Source organism: Aethalodelphis obliquidens, unplaced genomic scaffold, assembly GCF_003676395.1.
Source record: "Aethalodelphis obliquidens isolate GAN/ISIS:26980383/991018 unplaced genomic scaffold, ASM367639v1 scaffold21, whole genome shotgun sequence".
Taxonomy (NCBI): Eukaryota; Metazoa; Chordata; class Mammalia; order Artiodactyla; family Delphinidae; genus Aethalodelphis; species Aethalodelphis obliquidens.
The window spans coordinates 23947343-23967255 of NW_020837965.1; the positions used below are offsets into that span (position 1 = coordinate 23947343).

At 45.2% G+C, this 19913-nt stretch overlaps 1 protein-coding gene across 2 annotated transcripts in view; it reads right to left on the reverse strand.

The window, feature by feature from the left end:
- Positions 1-19913, reverse strand: part of WARS1 (tryptophanyl-tRNA synthetase 1) — a 33676-nt gene that overhangs the window by 9333 nt on the left and 4430 nt on the right. For both annotated transcript variants that reach the window (XM_027120571.1, XM_027120570.1), the window contains exons 2-6: positions 18706-18884; positions 12810-13023; positions 11758-11866; positions 3629-3748; positions 2737-2919 (exon numbers count right to left, since the gene is read on the reverse strand). In XM_027120571.1, the coding sequence (XP_026976372.1) occupies positions 2737-2919; positions 3629-3748; positions 11758-11866; positions 12810-13023; positions 18706-18819 (740 nt within the window). In that variant the 5' untranslated portion in view covers positions 18820-18884. The remainder of the gene's footprint in view (positions 1-2736; positions 2920-3628; positions 3749-11757; positions 11867-12809; positions 13024-18705; positions 18885-19913) is intronic.

Genomic DNA, 19913 nt, shown 5'->3' on the forward strand with positions numbered 1-19913 from the left:
GCTCAGTGGTCAGTCCTCATGAAGCTGCAGCGTAGGTGCTCCCGTCCACTGAGCTAACCACCCTGTCCTTTCTGTTCTTCCTTTGTCCTCACAACACTCATTCTCACCTGGTTTACTACCTGTTAAGTCCCGTTAGAGAGAACCTGACGGAGCGGCTGGATAACTGTCTTGGCTGCTGACCCCCAGCATCATCTGACATGTAGCAGATGCTCAATAAACACCTGTCCAACACTCACTGCCCGAGTCACACAGGAGGTGGCGGTCAGGATGCGAGCCCAGGCGGGCACTCTGAACCCCTCAGCTAGACCACCCCTAACTAGTAGTAACCCCCCACTGCATAGGAAAACGGGAGCTCAGAGAACTGAAGGACTTGCCCACAGGAACCAAACCAAGCCCGGCACAGAGCTGGGTCTGGACCACTGGCTTTCAGCGTCCCGGAGCAGTGTCCTTCCACCCCTCGGGGGTCCTGTCAGGAAGGCCCCTCTGGGCCCAAACGTGTGGGGGGACAGGGTGGCGGGAAGCCTCAGCCCCAGCACCGACTCCTTCCCCCATGGAGCCCCCCGAGGGGGTGGAGGAGGCTTTGTTGTGTTTCTTGTTCGTAAGGAAGACTGGCTTGGGAAGGAGCTTTATGAAGTCAGAGGTTTAGATTTTGAGTTAAACTTCAAGAAAAACAGTAAAATGCTTGAGTGTTTAGAAGAAACTCTTAAAGGGAAAAAGACACTTGAAAACAGACTTTAACATTTAAATGTCCCTCCTAAATACCTAAGAAGAGCTAGGACAGGCCCTTTGTCTGGGCTTTCATCTTTACCCCACGTTCATAAAGAAAAAGGGAGTTCTTAGGGAGCAAAGGTGGCAGAATTGAAGCTGCAGGTACCAGAAAGACAGGGTGGAAACCAGTCGCCACAGACGCCACATTCTCTCAGAACGAGCTGAAAGCACGTTGAGCCATGGTGGTCTTCTCATGCGGACTGTTCAGAAGTTCACGCCCCCGCCCTGACATTCTCACGGACTCGTCAGAGGTGTTTGTTTCTGTCCTATCAACATCTCAGCACCACAACAGGGGACTTTGTTTTGCTCAGTGCTGTGTTCTCGGGGCCTCGGGGGGCACCTGCCACGGCGAGCACCCCGTGACGGCTGCTTTACTGGCCTAGTGTGAGAGGACAACCCCTCACACTGCACCAGAGGGGGGGCCCGGGGCGCAGGGGGACCAGAGACGGGTACCTAAATCTGGCTGCAGGAGGGACAGCTCCCAGGAGAAGGTGGTGCTTGACCACGTGTTTGGAAGGCAGCATAGGAATCCGCGGAGCTGGGAGTCCTGGGGTCAGGGCAGAGAAGAGCAGGGACAAAGGCGAGGGTGTGGAACAGCAAATTGTTCTATATAGCTGCAGGGGGCGGTGACCAGAGAGGAACACAGGTCAAATCACAAGGGGCTGGTGTGCAAAGGAGAAAGCGAGAACTTTATCCTGATGATGATGGAGAACCAGGAAAGCTGTGAGCAGGGGACTGAGCCACACCTGCCTTTTAGAAAGATCGCTGGCTGGTGGGGGACCAGAGGCTGAGAGGGGCCACGGTGGGTGGGAAGAGGCTGCACAAAAGGATGCCAGTGACTGTGTGATGCCAGTACTGCCTTGTCCTAAAAAGAGCAGAACCCATGGTGTGTCTATGGGTTCAAGCAGTTGAATCAGGTCCTTTTAAGGAATAGGGGGAGAGAAATAAAACTAAGTGTCATGAAAATGATAATAACGGTGACAACTAAGGTCTCATCTAACCCTATTTCATGGACCAGACTTGCTGACTCACAGACCCTGAACAGAGGAGACCTGGGACTCGAACCCAGGTCTATTTTCCTCCCTTGGAAGGTCATGTTTCTTCATGGACCCCACAATGCCTCTGTGCCCACAAGAGAGTGGTTAAAAAAATGTAATAGGTAAAATTAGAAAATGCATTCATTTACTGGCTGCTAGAAAGGTCAGATTTCATACCAAGGCGTGTATTCCTCTCAATGGCTATAAAGCTCCCCCTCAGATCTCAGTAGTTACAGAAGGGACCCTTCTGGGCAGTGTTAACCAGCAAGCTCCTCTGCACCTACTGCTCACGCAGCCTTTGGTGTTTCCGCTACACCCCGTCTGGGCCTCTAACGAATCTCCTAACAGGGGCCACACTCCACCAGCAAGGTGGGCCCTCAAGCACTGTCCCCCACGGGCGGCCAGACCCGTGCAGGGAGCGCCATATCTTAGGGGCTCATGCAATACTTGGTGACCTGAAGAGCATTCTTCTTGGGACGGTGGACAGAGTCTTACTTTTCTAACACACTTCTTGGTAGTCGTCTGGAATGAAGTTCAAAACCGCAGAAGTTACAGTTTGAGGACTTCCAGAAGGAAATCTTTTGGACTATTAAGTGTCTGGTTTAACTAGACTGTGAGGGAACTGTGTCACCAGTGAGTCTTTTCTCTGTAGGGAAAAAGGTACACTGAGAAAGAGAAAGACACCCAAATTGGCACAACTGACCATCCATGGAGAGAAACTACGACACAGATGCACATCTGTCACAAGCTGAGGATGGAAATCGTATTTGTCAATAAACCAATAAACCAGACCATAACATTTAATAAGGGAAGAAAAACACCTTCCAGACCTCGAGATGCTTCAGGTGTTTCAGCTGCAGCCGTGGCCATGATGACTTGTCTACAATCTGCATCTACTTATTTAAAAGGCAGGCAGGCGTTCTCTCCTTACCCCATGTAGTCAAGGTCAGAGAAGATGAAAGTCTTCTTGATGTCAAAGCCGCAGGCGATGATGTCCTTGGCGTTCTCCACAGCGTAGCCATAGGCCTGGTCCAGGGTCAGGTCCTTCCACAGGTACTTCTCGTCATCGGTCATCTGGATGACCAAGGGCACATTGAACACATCCTGCAGCCACCTAAGAGAGGGGGGGAAGAAGGCCGTCATCTCATTTCCCTGCAGAAAAACGCCACTGTGCCTCTGAAAACACGGTTCCTGCTAACAATGTATGTCAAAACGTCCCTGCCCACAAAATCACACGCTCTGATCACACTGTGAATTTGACTCCTGTTAATAAGGGCTACAACTGTTTATTACCATGTCAGCTCTGTGCTGGTTTCCCTGCACACTTTATTTTGAAGCCTTACGAGAACTGTAGGTGGTAGGTATTATTACTCCCTCTGGCAGATGTGGAAACTAAGGCCCAGAGAAGTAACTCTTCTATGGTCACGTGGACAGGGGAAGAGGAGGACGCAGGTCCACTGACTCCAAAGCAGTGCTCTCTCTACCACCCACATCCCGCTAAAGCGACACCAGGAACAGGGTGAAGAGAAGCCACAAAGGCAGCAACTCCCCAAGACCTTGGTTGTTCAAGCAGATGTGAACTAGTACTGTCTTGTCAGTTCTAGACAAGGTTTGTGACTAACATTTCTTTCTTTTTTTTTTTTTGGCAAAATAATACATATATTATCTATGATTGGCAGATATACTGCTGATTTAGTCTCTCCATGGTTCAAAAGAATTTCAAAATAACAAAGTAATTTTATACACCATACTCGATCAGTAATGTGACTAACATTTCTGATTCACTAATACAAGTGAGAACAGTCATACGACGCAATACTTACTTTGTGAAGATAAACGGGATGAGATGACCTACGTGCATTGCTTCAGAAGAGGGGCCCCTGCCCGTATACAGGTAAAATGGTTTCTTATTTTCATAGGCATCAAGAATTTGATGCATGTCTCTAAAGGAAAAAGGAGAAAAGAAAATAGTGTGATGTTCTGAGAAAAAAATCGCGGTGTGAATGCTCATTTGGAAATGATAAACAGACAAAACAACCCGGATAATCACTAGAGCTTGTTATCCTTGGCACTTATGCTGTAAAAACAACAGGAAACTTCTTCTGAGCTGGTTCTCCTGTGATTGTTTTAAAAGTGGAAGACATGCAGATTGGGAATAATATATTTAAATGTTGGTCAGACACTGGATCTCTCTTGGAATTCCTCCAAGTATCGATGTTGACATACTGCCTGCTTCACACACTTTCCTGGGAGTGACACCAGGCCAACACCACCCAGTCCTTGTTGAGAACCACACAGCGCCGACACTCTGCTGGCCCAGATGGGGGAAATCACAGGGCTCCCACAGTCCTGACTTAGGCAGGGAAGTGAGGGATGCCCCCAGGTGGAGATCTGCTTTGGGCTCCCTCAGCTACACTGGGACCAGGTGTCTTCATCTGGGAGTTATTCTGGAATCATCCACCCTCCCCAAGGACTGGGGTCCACTAACAGCGCACACGAAGAGGCCTCCTCCCTGGCAGTGCATCAGAATCACCTGGCCGGCTGTTTCCACACCACATCTGCCTGAGCTGTGCCTCCACAGACTCTGGTCCAGTGGGTCTGGGGTGACGCCTGGGAATCTGTATTTTTAAAACCCCTGCCGGTTCAGAATGGCCATCATCAAAAAATCTACAAACAATAAATGCTGGAGAGGGTGTGGAGAAAAGGGAACCCTCTTGCACTGTTGGTGGGAATATAAATTGATACAGCCACTGTGGAGAACAGTATGGAGGTTCCTCAAAAAACTAAAAACAGAACTACCATGTGACCCAGCAATCCCACTACTGGGCATATACCCAGAGAAAACCATAATTCAAAAAGGGTCATGTACCACAATGTTCACTGCAGTTCTATTTACAATAGCCAGGACATGGAAGCAACCTAAATGCCCATCAACAGGTGAATGGATAAAGAAGATGTGGCACATATGTACAATGGAATATTACTCAGCCATAAAAAGAAATGAAATTGAGTTATTTGTAGTGAGGTGGATGGACCTAGAGACTGTCATACAGAGTGAAGTAAGTCAGAAAGAGAAAAACAAATACTGTATGCTAAAGCACATGTATGGAATCTAAAGAAATGGTACTGATGAACCTAGTGGCAGGGCAGGAATAAAGATGCAGATGTAGAGAATGGACTTGAGGACACGGGGAGGGGGAAGGGTAAGCTGGGACGAAGTGAAAGAGAGGCATGGACATGTATACACTACCAAATGTAAAACAGCTAGCTAGTGGGAAGCAGCTGCTTAGCACAGGGAGATCAGCTCAGTGCTTTGTGACCACCTAGAGGGGTGGGATAGGGAAGGTGGGAGGGAGATGCAAGAGGGAGGAGATATGGGGATATATGTATATGTATAGCTGATTCACTTTGTTATACAGCAGAAACTAACACACCATTGTAAAGCAATTATACTCCAGTCAAGACGTTAAAAAAATCCCACAAAACAAAACAAACCCTGCCAGTGACTGCAACGTTTGGCAGGGTATGAAACCACCCTTCCAGGGTGTGAATGTTCTTTGTTTCTGGGCAAAGTATGCCCAAATAAAAGAGGAATAGCTGCCTTTTCCAGAGGTCTGGGTAGGAGAACCCAGACAAGAGTATTCTGAAAGTGACTTCTCCTTATGCCCCAGACCAGGGGCTAACAGTGCTTATCTCTGGGCTGATAGGATTAGGGGGATTCTGGTTTTCGTGCATAGTTTTGATTTTTCCCCAAGGAATGATCACCCAGTGATTCTGAGATAAGGAAAGAATGAAACACTTGATTTTGGAAGAAAAAGAGTCCTTCTTTGGTTCTCATGAGTAACCAAATCAAACTTTTATCAGCTTATAGAAAAGAAAAAGAGCACAGCTGTCCCATGAGCTGCTCTTTTTATTTTTTTGCCGCACCGTGTGGCATGTGGGATCTTAGCTCCCCAACCAGGGACTGAACCTGTGCCACCTGCAGTGGGAGCACAGAGACCAGGTCCCGGCTGCGCTGCTCCAGATGGCTTTGCAGGAAGTCTCTGAGCACTCACGACGTGCTGTCCCGAGGGGTGCTGTCCCGAGGGCAGGGCGCCGACGAGGCTCCCGTGCTGGGCTCAGCTTTGTGAGGATGGCTTCCCGCAGGGCCCCCTCGGCTGCAGAGGGAGACAGCGCGTGGCAGATCTCATCAAACGCCTACTTCACAGACCTGAGAGGCGTTCTTAAATCTGAGCATGGCCAAAGCTTCAAGTCCTATGCCTCCCTAAACCAAGAGCCCACAGCATTATTATACTGAAGTAAATACGTCACAGGGCAGTGAGAACTGTAAAATGCTAAGATAAAAATTTGATTTAAGATCAACAAAATTGATAAAGCTTGAGCTAAAAAAACAAAAGACTCAAATTACCAAAGTCAACAGTACTAAACACTTTATAGGAGTAAAAAGGATTATAAGGGAATAATACTAGGAACAGCTGTATGCCAGCAAGTTAGACAACCTTGATGTAATAGACAAATTTACCAAAACTGACTCAAGAAGAAATAGAAAATCTGAACAGATCTATAGCAAGCAAAGAAATTGAACTAGGAATAAAAAAAAGTCACACAAAGAAAAGCCTCGGGCCAGATGGCTTCACTAGTGAATTCTCTCAAATTTTCAAAAGAGAATTAACAACAATCCTTCACAAACTTCCAGAAAAATGGAAGAGGGAATACGTCTCAACTCATGCTATGAAGCCAGTATTATTCTGATACCCAAAGCAAAGACATCAAAAGAAAACTACAGACCAATGTCCCTTATGAATACAGATGAAAAAATCTTCAGCAACTCACAAACCAAATCCAGCAACATATAAAAAGGATTACACACCATAATCAACTGGAATTTGTTCCGGGAATGCAAACTTGGTTCAACATACAAAAATCCATCAATGTGATACACGGTATTAATAGAAAACATGACAAAAGCCACATGATCATCTCAACAGAGGAAGAAAAAGGATTTGATAAACCCAATATTCTTTCATGATAAAAATACTCAACAAACTCAGAATAGAAGGGAACTTCCTTAAAATGAAGGGCATTTATGGAAAACTCACAGCTACTCAATGGTGAAAGACTGAAAGATTTCCCCCTAAGATCAGGAATCAGACAAGGATGCTCACTTTCACAAGGACTGTACTAGAATTTCTAGCCAGAGCAATTAGGCAAGAAAAAGAAATCCAAATTGGAAAGGAAGAAGTAAAATTATCCTTACTCGCAGGTGAAATAATGCTATATAACAAAAATGCTCCATAATCCACAAAAAAAGAAAAAAAAGAGAGAGAATGTTAAAAAGAAAACCACAGGCCCCAAATGGTATCACGTTAAAGCCCATGACACTAAACCTAGACTTAATATCTGATTTAACTGCACTTTCCACCTTCCCCAGAAATGTAATCTTAATCAACCAGTCTGGAATTTTCTGCTCAGCACCTATGAGGTAAACTGTCTCCTGCCCTACACCTTCGATCCCTCAAGAATAAATCTGCGTGGTAAAACCCTTGCCATTCCCTTCCACAAAAAGATGTCCTGGCCTAAAACTAATCCTTTTTTTCCTTTTGCTAATTCCTCCCTTGCCCCACCCTTCTCCCTGTAAAAAGCTTCCATTTTGTAAAACCCCTTGGAGCGCCTTTCTAGTTGCTAGATGGGAGGCTGCCTGATTTATGAATCACTGAATAAAGATAATTAGATCTTCAAATGTATGTGGCTGAATTTTGTTTTTTTTAATAAGAACTAATAAATGAACTCAGCAAAGTTGCAGCACGTAAGATCAACAAACAAAAATCAGTTGTGGTATTTCTATACAGTGGTGCAATATTGTGATTGATTATAAGAAATGTACATTTGGTCTTCGTTCTATCCTGTTTCAAGCACAGAGCTCCTTTAACCATTGTGGGAATTTCCTAAGTGAAAAGAATGATAAAGATAGGAGTGTTATTCATATAATAAGCTCCTTTCAACCACACCAAAATTTATGTTACTTAAGTGACTTTTGGAAAGCCCGTAGATAACCTAAGGAGGCGGGCTGGTTCCCAGGGGAGCTAACTCTGATTAGAGGATTGGAACTTTCAGTACCCCCTGCCTTCGCCCCACTTTCTGGGGAGGGCGGAGGGGCTGGATATTGAGTTTAATTACCAGTGGCCAGTGATTTAAATAATCACGTCTATGTAGTGAAGGCTCTATAAAAACCCAAAGGACAGCTTCAGAGAGTTTCCGGGTTGGTGAACACATAGAGAAGTGGGGAGAGAGGTGCCCAGGGAGACCATGGAAGCGCTGTGCTCCCACACACCCTGCCTTGTGCACCTCTTCCATCTGGCTGTTCTTGAATGATACCCTTTTATAATAAACTGGTAATCTAGTAAGTAAAATGTTTTCCTGACTTATGTGAGATGCTCTGGCAAATTCACTCCACGAAGCAGTCATGGGACCCTCTGATTTATGGCACGGGTAACAGTCCAGACCCGTGATTCCTGTCTGAAGTAGGGAGGTGGGGGGCAGTCTTCTGGGACTGAGCCCTTAACCTGTGGGATCAGACGCTATCTCCAGGTAGACAGTGTCAGAATTGGGTTAAATTGTAAGACACCAGCTTGTGCTGCAGAACCTCCTGATGTGTGGAAACCCCACACATCCGGTATCAGAAGTGAAGCAGAGCTGCAGTGAGCACTGAGCTAGAGGAAACACACAGGAGTGTGCTTTCCCTTCAGAAACAGCAATGAACAATCCAAAAAAGAAATGAAGAAAACGTTATCTTCAACAGCATCAAAACAAACAAAACCTTAGGAATAAATCTAACAAAAGAAGTGCAAGGCTTGGGGCTTCCCTGGTGGCACAGTGGTTAAGAATCTGCCTGCCAGTGTCGGGGACACGGGTTTGAGCCCTGGTCTGGGAAGATCCCACATGCCACGGAGCAACTAAGCCCGTGTGCCACAACTACTGAGGCTGCGCTCTAGAGCCCACGTGGCACAACTACTGAAGCCCACGCTCCACAACAAGAGAAGCCACCACAGTGAGAAGCCCGCGCGCAGCAACAAAGACCCAATGCAGCCAAAAATAAATACATAAATAAATAAATAAATTTATTAAAAAAAAGGAAGTGCAAGACTTGTACACTGAAAACTATAAAACACTGCTGGAAGAAACTAAAGACCTGGTGAATGGAAAGACGTCTATGTGCATGGATAGGAAGACTTGATATTTTAAGATGGCAACACTCCCCAAATTGATCTATAGATTCAGTGCAAAATCTCTACCAAAATCCTAGCTGCCTTTTTTTACAGAAATTAGCAAGTCGATCCTAAAATTCACTTGGAAATGCAAGGGACCTAGAACAGCCAAAATAATCTTGAGAAGAACAACGTTGGAGGACTCACACTTTCCAGTGTCAAAACTTACTACAAAGCTACAGTAATCAAGACTATGTAGTATATTTAATAAACCCTTAAATATATGGTCAATTGATTTTCAACAAGAGTGTCAAGAAAATTCAACAACAGTCTTCAAAAATTGGCGCTGGGACAACTGGATATTCACATGCAAAAGAATGAAGTTGAATCCTCCCTCACATATATACAAAAACTAACTCAAAATGGATCAGAGACCTAAATGTAAGGGCTAAAAGAATAAAACTCTTAGAAGAAAAAACAGGTGTAAATATTCATGACCTTGAATTAGGCAATGGTTTCTTAGATATGACACCAAGCAACGAAAAACAAACAGAAGAAAACTGGATTTCATCAAAATTAAAAACTTGTGCTTCTAAGGACACTGTAAATTAAGAGCTAATATTTGAAAATCAAGTATTTGATAAGAAACTAGTATCCAGAATATATAAAGAACTATTATAACTCAATAATGAAAAGATAAATAACCCAATTAAAAAGTTGGCAAAGGATCAGAAGAGACAGTTCTCTAAAGAATACATAAAAACAGTCAATAAGCATATGAAAAGGTGCTCAACATCATTAGTCATTATGGAAATACAAATCAAAATCACAGTGAAATACCACCTCACACTTACTAGTATGGTTATGGAAAAACACAAAATGGAAAATAATAAATGTTGGCGAGGATGTGGAGAAACTGGGACCTTTGTTTGCACTTTGCTGGTGGGAATGCAAAATGATGCAGTCACTGTGGAAAACAGTTTGGAAGTTCCTCAAAAAGTTAAATGGTTAACTGATGACCCAGCAGTTCCACTCCCACGTACACACTCAAGAGAACTTAAAATATATGTCCACATAAAAGCCTGTATACAGGACTTCCCTGGTGGTGCAGTGGTTAAGAATCCTCCTGCCAATGCAGGGGACACGGGTTCGAGCCCTGGTCTGGGAAGATCCCACATGCCGTGGAGCAACTAAGCCCGTGCACCACAACTACTGAGCCCGTGCGCCACAACTACTGAAGCCCGAGTGCCTAGAGCCTGTGCTCCGCAACAAGAGAAGCCACTGCAGTGAGAAGTCCGCCCACCGCAACGAAGAGAAGCTTCCGCTCGCCGCAACTAGAGAAAGCCCACAGACAGCGATGAAGACCCACAGCGATGAAGACCCAACACAGACAAAAATAAATAAATAAAATAAATAAATTTATTAAAAAAAAAAGCCTGTATGCAAGTGTTCAGAGCAGCATTATTGATAACCCAAAAGTGAAAATACCCCAAATGTCCATCAACTGTTGAATGGGGGGGGGTAATGTCCATTCAATAACATATTTTTCAGGTATGAAAAGGAATGAAGTACTGACATATGATACATCACGGAGGAACTTTGAAAACATGATGCTAAGTGAATGAAGCCAGACACAAAAGGCCACATGTGGTATGATTCTATTTATATGAAATGTTCAGAACAGGCAAATCCACGGACACAGGAAGTAGGTTAGTGGTTGCCAGTGGTGCTGGTGGGGAGGGAGGAATGGGGAGTGACTGCTAATGGGTAGAGGGTTATTTTTTGGGGTGAGGAAAATGTTCTGGAATTAGACAGTGGTGATGGTTGCACAATCTTGTGAATACACCAAAAAAAACCACTGAATTATGTACTTTCAGAAGGTGAATTTTATGTCATGTGAATTAAATCTCAATGAAGGAAAAAGCTTTGATTGCATTCTGCCCAGAAAGAGGGCTGAGCGGGGCTTGGAGTTCTCTGCCTGTAGAATTTAAAGTGTTCGGCAGACTGCCGAGTTCTGTCCTGCACGTGCTCTCCGTAACCCTGATGTGCGGGCAGAACAGAACAACCCTACCTTGGACTATAAACTCCACGAACATGGCCTTGAACCCAACCCGAGGCGATGTGTGGGGTGGGAGAGGCAAGACCTCACTCAGAAGCCGCCTGTTCTCTGATGTTATCTGCATGGAATTTATGATCTCAGGGAGGGATATTCTGTGCATGTTCGCTCTATTAGTTTCTCTCTCTTTTTTAAAATTTTTTTTAACTTTTAATTTTGTATTGGTGTATAGCTGATGAACAACGCTGTGATAGTTTCAGGTGCACAGCAAAGCGACTCTTTGGCTATTATTCATGAGTAGGCCAGAACAATAGGAGGAAGAAGTATGTAATTTCAGGAAGCCTCCTGCTTATCTCATGGGAAATGCTGAACTTGGACACGTTGATCTCTTTTGTTTTGTGACATTTTATAGTTTATAGCACGTAACCTGGCATGAATCTCATCTGCTGTGTACTTGACCTTCACCTTGTGAGGTGGGCAGCTTACAGGTGAATAAGCTAAGGGCCAGAGGTGAAGGGACGGGCACCATCCCACGGCCAGTCACTGCCAGCACAGGAGGTGGAACCGGCCTTCTGCCAACTGGCAACCACTCGCCGCAAGGGCCTGGAGGTCTGAGGGAACAGCACCCTGATAGTTTTCTTCATTAGAAGAAGAGGAGGGGTGGGGGGCCCTGCAGTGAGAAGACCCTGACCTGTGTGAGAAGAAGATTCCCCTGCGCAGGAAGCGGTGCGGCCTCTGACCCGTGGCTCTCTCTATTCGGTTTATCAGCTCCTTGTCAATTTTACTGCTTCCGAACCGAACTGGAAAAAAAAAGAAGAGATGCCGATCTTAGGTGGTGGGAGGTTTGGTGATATTGCTGAGACGAGAGGGAAAGCCTTGTGATCCACGCACAGTCTCCACAGACCCAGGCCTCTTTAGGTCTGAGGCTCTGGTCCCTTCCACCAGCCCAGAGTGGAGGTCACAGCCAGCAGAACAGAAAATAAATTACAGAACAAAATGCTCTTTTGTCTGGGATGGGATTCTGACAGGAAACAGATCCAGAATGCAGTTTAGCTAGCAACTCCAGGCAACCACACACACACACACACACACACACACACGCCCCCGCTGCTTACTGCTCATTAAGCTATAATTTATATTCACTCACAACCATAAATTTAAATAAGTCTTTAACCGAATTAACGGCTGTCTTCAAGAGAATTTTCCCTCATTGATAGTCTATACATAAATCATGGAAAATGGCTTAGACTTAGGTAAGAACATTTTAGTTCTGTTTCTTTTTTGACAGCCATCAATGTTCTCAGAGTAAGGATTTTCCTGAGCAGGAAGCCCTCCAGTGAAGGGCTTGGCAGTGAGGACCTGCCCCCTGTGAGGAGTCATCTTTCTTAAGCTGACTTCCAGCTGTTTAGCTCCACACTCAGTATCACACTGGAGGAGAAACCTTAAGTAATCTATGACTGACTTGTACCCACTAAGTTAGAGACAACTTAAGTGACTGTAAAGATGCCCAGTTCCATGGACCTTCCCCAAGTTCTGAATTGCTCAAAAAAAGGAAAAAGTATATTGTTATGTTAATTAAAAATAATCCTCTGGGAATATAGTGCACCACAAAAGATTTTAGGATCTATTTTCTCCTTGGCATTGAAGCTTGACTGGATGTATGATTAATTCAAATTAGAAAACATCAGTGGAATCAACTCAATGGAATCACTCCTAAAAGCTGGGGCTTTTCCCATAACGTACCGATGAGCTTGTCATAGTCAATGCCTTTTGCACTGCTTGTCTGTACTGTCCATGGGTCCACAAAATCCTCGCCTGCTTCTGTGGCATCCAGGCCACCATCACTCCCAGGTGCCGGGTCCCTTGGAGGGTAGTCAGCCTTGTAATCCTCCCCCGTGGCAGCTTTGTAGCTCATTTTCAAGGATAACAACATCTCCACTGCGGAATCAATTTCATTCTGCACAAAGGAGCAAGGGTGAAGGCTGAGTGTATTAACAACGACTAACATTTGCCGAATGTTACTGCTGTGTGGCAGGTGTTGTGCTAACTGCTTTCACACACATTACCTCCTTTAGCCTTACAATGACCCTACGAGGAAGGCATCATTGTCACTGTCCTTTTCCAGTTGAAGAATGTGAGACTCAGAGAGGTGAAGGAGCATGCCCATGGACACACAGCAAGTCATGGGCCTGAACTTATTTTAATTTATGATTTAAAAAAAATCTATTTATTTATTTATTCGTGGCTGCGTTGGGTCTTCGTTGCTGCGCGCGGGCTCTCTCTAGTTGCGGAGCACGGGCTTCTCACTGCGGTGGCTTCTCTTGTTGCGGAGCACAGGCTCTAGGTGCGCGAGCCTCAGTAGTTGTGGCTCATGGGCTCTAGAGCACAGGCTCAGTAGTTGTGGCGCACAGGCTTAGTTGCTCCGCGGCATATGGGATCTCCCCAGACCAGGGCTCGAACCCGTGTCCCCTGCATTGGCAGGCGGATTCTTAACCACTGCACCACCAGGGAAGCCCCTTTGTTTTTTTTATCTGTTGGTCTAGTGCTACGGATTACTACCACAAACACTATAGGATACGTGTAGCGACACAATTTACACCGTTGTTTATGACAGAGTTAATGTGCTAAATGTTACTTAAACACCACCAATGCCAGCGAACATATGGGACAAGCTCCACTAATCAACTACACTGAGCTCTGCACTGGAACTTGTTTTTACAATCCACACAGGTTGAGATGAATATTTATGGAAACTTAAACAACGATTCCACCAAGGACAGCAACAGCAACTCAAGTAGACATTGTGAAAACAGATAAAGGCAAGGAAAAAATACAGACTTTCAGGTCATAAATTAAGGAGGGATTCACTGGGAAACAGTTATACTACAGCATTTTGGAGTCTTATCAAGCTGTCCAAAGTGTTTGCACATTTAGTGTTTTAAAATAAGCATAAGAAAAACAAATGTAAAATATATTCTTGGGTAAGCTGGAAACCTCTTAAAGACCTCCTCTCTTCCAGGAGCCCACACCAGCCACCCCTGGAAGCCTGGCATTTAAAAAAGCAAACCTAATTAAGCAGATCAGTCATGCTATGCCCTAAAGCTCTACTCCCACAATTGGCCTTGCTGGATTAGATCACAAAGAATATACACAGTCCAATTTGCTTGCCAAGGGAAATACAAACACTTCCATTTAGAGTTTATACATAATGTGCTATAAACTGGGCTTCCCAGTGGAGAAACATCACAGCACCAAACTCCATTCAGAGAGAGCTCCTCTGTCAGGTACGGCACCTGGGCCACAGAGGACTGTTACTGTAGGGTGATTTCGCAAGCACAGATTTGTGTTTCAAACTCCGAAACCATCTGGAATTCATCGTTTAAACGAGTCAGAGTTGTGGCATCAATAGCCCCATGGATAGACCTCATGCAAGAGACAGGATGTTGGCCTACCTTAGACAGGCAGGCATGTTTTCCTCACCTCATTACGGTAGTGCCTAGGCTGTACTTGCAGCAGAATAAAGGCTTAGCAAGCATGATCTATCAAGTTATCTATGGGAGAACTACCTTGCTTTGAAGTGCCCTGAAGTCACTACCCTTTAATCACCAGCTGTGTGACATTCATACTCTATGTGGCCTAACTCAGCTTCCAACCAGGTGGCTCTTTGAAAGTCAAACATCTAACCAGGGTCCCAGTTCAAGGACCACCTGTTAACTGGAATGGGACCGAAACAGACAAGCAGGCTCGTCTTGTCCGTTTTCTTGTTCTCAATCTAACATGGACCAGGACGTTGAAACAGATTTTAAAAGCTGATGTTCTGAAAAAAGCCAGACATGAAAGACTCTATATACACTACCTGATTAAATAAAGTTCCAACACAGAAGGAACTATCCACGGTGGGGGAGGCAGGGTGGAGGCCTCTCTTGGGAGAGTAGAGGCAGGGCCTGAAGCGGCCCGAGGGTGGCTTCTGTGCCATTTCTCCAACTGGATGCTGGTTACACAGGTTTGGTCATTTTGTGAAAATTCAGTGAGCTGCCTGTTTGTGATCTCCATATTTTTCTGAACGAATGATGTATTTCAATTTAAAAAGTTTACTTAAACTAAAAGAAGAAGAAAAAAGGCTCTGTTCTCTACCTTAACCCCTACGATCCAGTGTCATTTCTTGAATCCCGCTCTAACTGTCTCCCGTTAGAGCCCCCAGATTCCGACCTACCCGCCAGGAGAAGCTTTGTGAGCTACTGCTTCTGAAAGCAGTGGGTGTTATTCTCTTGGTACACGAAGGAGAAAGAACGCCGAGGGCCGTGACCTGGACAGACGGCACAGAGAGTGGAGGAAGAGCCTGCGGCACCCTCACTGGACCAGAGACCCCCGAGTAGCTCAGCTATTTCACTTAAAGTGAATTTCCAAAACATCAGGTGCTTCTAGTATGATACATTTCAGGGTCAGATACAAACTTACTCCATTTAACTCTGGTTTCATCATGTAACCTCTGATCTCTCTTGTTGTGTGTCAGCTGACTATGCATTAGTCAAAGACCACCCTCGAAAGAGTTATTCTAAACTGTGTTAACAATGTTCATTGCAGCACTACTTATAATAGCCAGGACATGGAAGCAACCTAAGTGTCCACTGACAGATGAATGGATAAAGAAGATGTGGTACATACATACAAGGGAATATTACTCAGACACAAAAAGGAATGAAATTGAGTTATTTGTGATGAGGTGGATGGACCTAGAGTCTGTCACACAGAGTGAAGTAAGTCAGAAAGAGAAAAACAAATACCGTATGCTAAAGCACATGTATGGAATCTAAAGAAATGGTACTGATGAACCTAGGGGCAGGGCAGGAATAAAGATGCAGATGTAGAGAATGGACTTGAGGACACGGGGAGGGGGAAGGGTAAGCTGGGACGAAGTGAGAGAGAGGCATGGACTTATATACACTACCAAATGTAAAACAGCTAGCTAGTGGGAAGTAGCTGCTTAGCACAGGGAGATCAGCTCAGTGCTTTGTGACCACCTAGAGGGGTGGGATAGGGAGGGTGGGAGGGAGATGCAAGAGGGAGGAGATATGGGGATATATGTATATGTAGAACTGATTCACTTTGTTATACAGCAGAAACTAACACACCATTGTAAAGCAATTATACTCCAATCAAGATGTTAAAAAAAAAAACCATGTTAAGTATTGTTTGCTAAAATGCTGAACATAACTGGAGTCACTAAGAGTTACTAACTAAAAGCATTTATTAACATTATTCGAATTTAACGTTAAATGACCAAAATATCACCGTCAGGTTCCTAAAATGGGTTTATAGAGTAAATGATCAACATTTCGGTCCTTTATTTATTTTAGGTTTTCAGATTTTTTTTTTTTTAAAACAACTTAGCCTCATCTATTGAGCCCTGCCTGGTGTTGTAAACCCCTTTCTGTGAATAATCAACTCCTTTTTTTTGGATATCACTGTTTCTTTCTTTTAAAATGTAATGGATTATTTAGGGTCCAAATAGTCAAAGTAAACTACTGGAGTGACTGTGATATGGTTGATACCATCTGGTGAGAACCTAGGAAGAGATTTTTGAAAAGACGACTACAGGGATTGGAAGTGACAGACGAGGAAGTTATGGACATGAAGAAGCTGGGTGACCGAGAGTGAAAGAAAGTGCTTAGGTGATGGTTACAGACGCAGACTGAATGGGTTACACTTCTAAAACCCACTGCAGCAACAGCAAAGAGATCTTTAAAAAAGGCATAACCCACGAGGACCAAGGGAACAGGAAGAGGATGACAGCAACAAGATTCAGAAGCTGGAAAGCGGAGGGATGAGTGGTACCTGACCGAACACGGGAGAAGAACAAATGCTAAGACAACACAGGGAACCTGGGCAGCGACTGGACTTACATTGCTGTGGAATCCCTGAGAGGTCTGGGCATTGGCGGCCCTAGATACTCAAAGAAGTGAGGGTGAAAGCGGGCTATAAAACTAGGAGCACTTTGAAAGTCTGTCTAAGAAGCAGTTATTGAGATCTCCCCCCTACCCGCTACATCCCCCCTCCCCCATCCAGAGGTTTAGTGTCTCATCAAGGAGAGTAAAAAGTGTCCAGACTGGAGGCGCTTTGCCCAGCGGGGGCGGGGGCAGCGCACAGAGAACGGGGGCTTCAGCGAGCGCTCACACAGCCCAGCTCCTCTGCCCCACTCAGCTCACAAGGCTGGCGGCCGGACCCGCACCCTCTGGACAGCAGACTGGAGGAGTCCTCTCTGGGGACTCTACAAGCCTCAAAGAAGAGCTCTAAAGACCCTGACACTGAAGCCTTCCCAAGGCCAGAGAGCAGCGTGGCTGCCGTCCAGGGAAGGGAAAGCCACAGGACAAGCCCCTCCCAGCTCTGAGCGCTCCCGCTAAAGTGCCACTACACGGCTGAGCGTCACCGAACACCAGACGACGGCATCTAATGCAAAAGGCAGAAGGAACAAAAAGCTAACTTGGAAGAAACCGAGTTTATAAAGTGGGTAGAGAACACTGGGAAAACTATCACCAAGATCTCAGAGACAGAAGGACAGTGCACCCATGAAATAGGAGCAGAGAGCTATGAGGAAAGGCATGTTCAGAGGTCAAACGAGCTCTTGGAAGTCAAAAATGACAGAATAAGTGAAAAACCATAGGAGCGTTAGAAGTTGACGAAACATACCTAAAAGAAGAACAAAAAGAAAAATAAATGAGGAAAATAAGTCAAAAAATAAAAAATTCAGAGGACCAGTCTTTGAATTAAAAAAATACACAAAGAAACAGAAACCAAAACAAAAAACCCAGGATAAATCAAAGAAATGATATAATTTCTGAGAATTATATGAATTTCTGGTTTGAAAGGAACAAACTAAAAGATCCTGTACGCTGCAACTAGATCCCACGTGCTGTGACTAAGACCTGGCGGGCGCAGCCAAATTAAAAAGGAAAAAGAAAAGCCAAGCAGGGGAGTTCCCAAGCGGTCTAGTGTTTAGGATTCTGGGCTTTCGCTGCCGCGGCCTGGGTTCAGTCCCTGGTTGGGGAACTGAGATCCTGCAGGCCGCAAGGTGCGGCCAAAAAACCCCAAAATGAAACAAAGACAAGCCAAGCAAAAAGCAATTAAGACAACTATCAACTCTGGAGAAAACAAAAGTTGGGCAGGAAAGGAGAAGCACTTATGCTATACCCAGTGGGTCAGCAGCGTTTACATGGAGACTGGGGGGATGGGAAGTGCTTACGAAAGTGCTAATTCCTTGTCGTCCACAGTGAAAGCCCCAAACCCGAACACCTATCAGGAGCAATATAATGTGTGGGGTTTTTTTTGTTTTTTTTTTTTTTAATGTGTGGTTTTGAGAGACGTAGGGGTTACATAGCCAAAGAATCAGCTAAAAGAATTGAAAATCGTTGTTTCTGGGAGCAGGAAACAGAGAGAGGCGGGGTGGACGGCTGCTGTGTTTCCCAGGGGCTTCCCTTTAGACTACACGCATCGATGCTGATAAAGGAGAAAATACATTTAAATTGAGAGCCAAAACACCTCAGGTGGTGAGGGAACGGAATCCTGGTAACATGACCCTACAGACATGGCTTGGATGTGTGTGTGTGTGTGAGTGTGTGTAGGACCCAGCTAAATGACATACCTTCGCCGCGTTTCTGGCTTTGAGGGCCCTCACGAGCTCCCCTTGAGCAGCAATGTTCTTGAACAGCTCCAGTGGAGACCCACAGCCCTGCTCACCGTTGGGCACATCTGCCATTTTCCAGGACCTGCGTTCACAGCCGGCTAGGGTGTTGGCAGATTTGCTCAGTGGTCCAGACAAGACTGTGGGGGGAAGAGAGAGAGAGATTAACAAACCATCGCAGCTGTTTTTCCTTTACCGTAGCTAGTTCTTCTTTCCAAAAAGGTTGGAGATGAGTTATAAGAAAGGGCATAGATAATATAACATTAATACAAATATAAGCAGAAATTTGGAGCCATGAAACAGGGGAAAAGAGGAAGAACAAATGCTAATGATGAGGTCGAAAGGAATCGCTGTGATATACAGACTTAGGGAGGGCAAAGAAAGACCCCTCCTAACCGAGGGCAAGTGTGCATCTGCCGAGGTGCCCCTGTGCCTCGGCCAGTGCCCAGGACACAGGAAGGACTCGTGTCTGCTCAGGCAGCAAACACCACAGTGCTTTAGTAACCCTAAGTTCACCACAGCTAGAAACATTTGGCAAATGGCTATTTACTCTTTATCTTAATTGCTTTCGGGATGAATTCCCAGGCCTTTGCAGTCATAACCAACATACTGCTGAACAAATGGCTTCCTTTGCTGGCCAGCTGTTCCGTTCTCAGACGAAGGGAAGTCTGGGTGGAGGCAGGGCCTTATCCCTTTTGGGTTCCAAATGAGGTAAGAATCATATACAGCCTGTCCACTCCACATGCTGCCTTATTTAACCGCAAACCTCTGAAGAAGGTGTCCCTGCACCTCCTATTGGTCATTATTTACTATTAACCTTAAGAAAGGTGGGGCACACGGCAGGCTACCTGAGGCCGCCTTGGGGCCCCTTTTGGGTTGGTCACTTCCCTTTTCTGAGTGTCAGCTTCCTCAGCTATAAAGCAGCAGCCTCGGGAACTCTGTCACCTACCTCAAGGGCTGTTATGAGAAGAAATGAGAAAAAACGACATGGTGGCATTTTACAAAATGTAAAGCAAGGCACAAACCCATTGCAAGCATTATTTGTTAGGGCTCCAGAGCTTGGCTGAGCTCCAGTTCCATCTGTAACTTGCTGTTACACCTTGAACGAGGAGGATGACCGTGACAGTGCGGCTACACCAGAGCAGCTAACCTCCAGCTCTTAAGTGCCT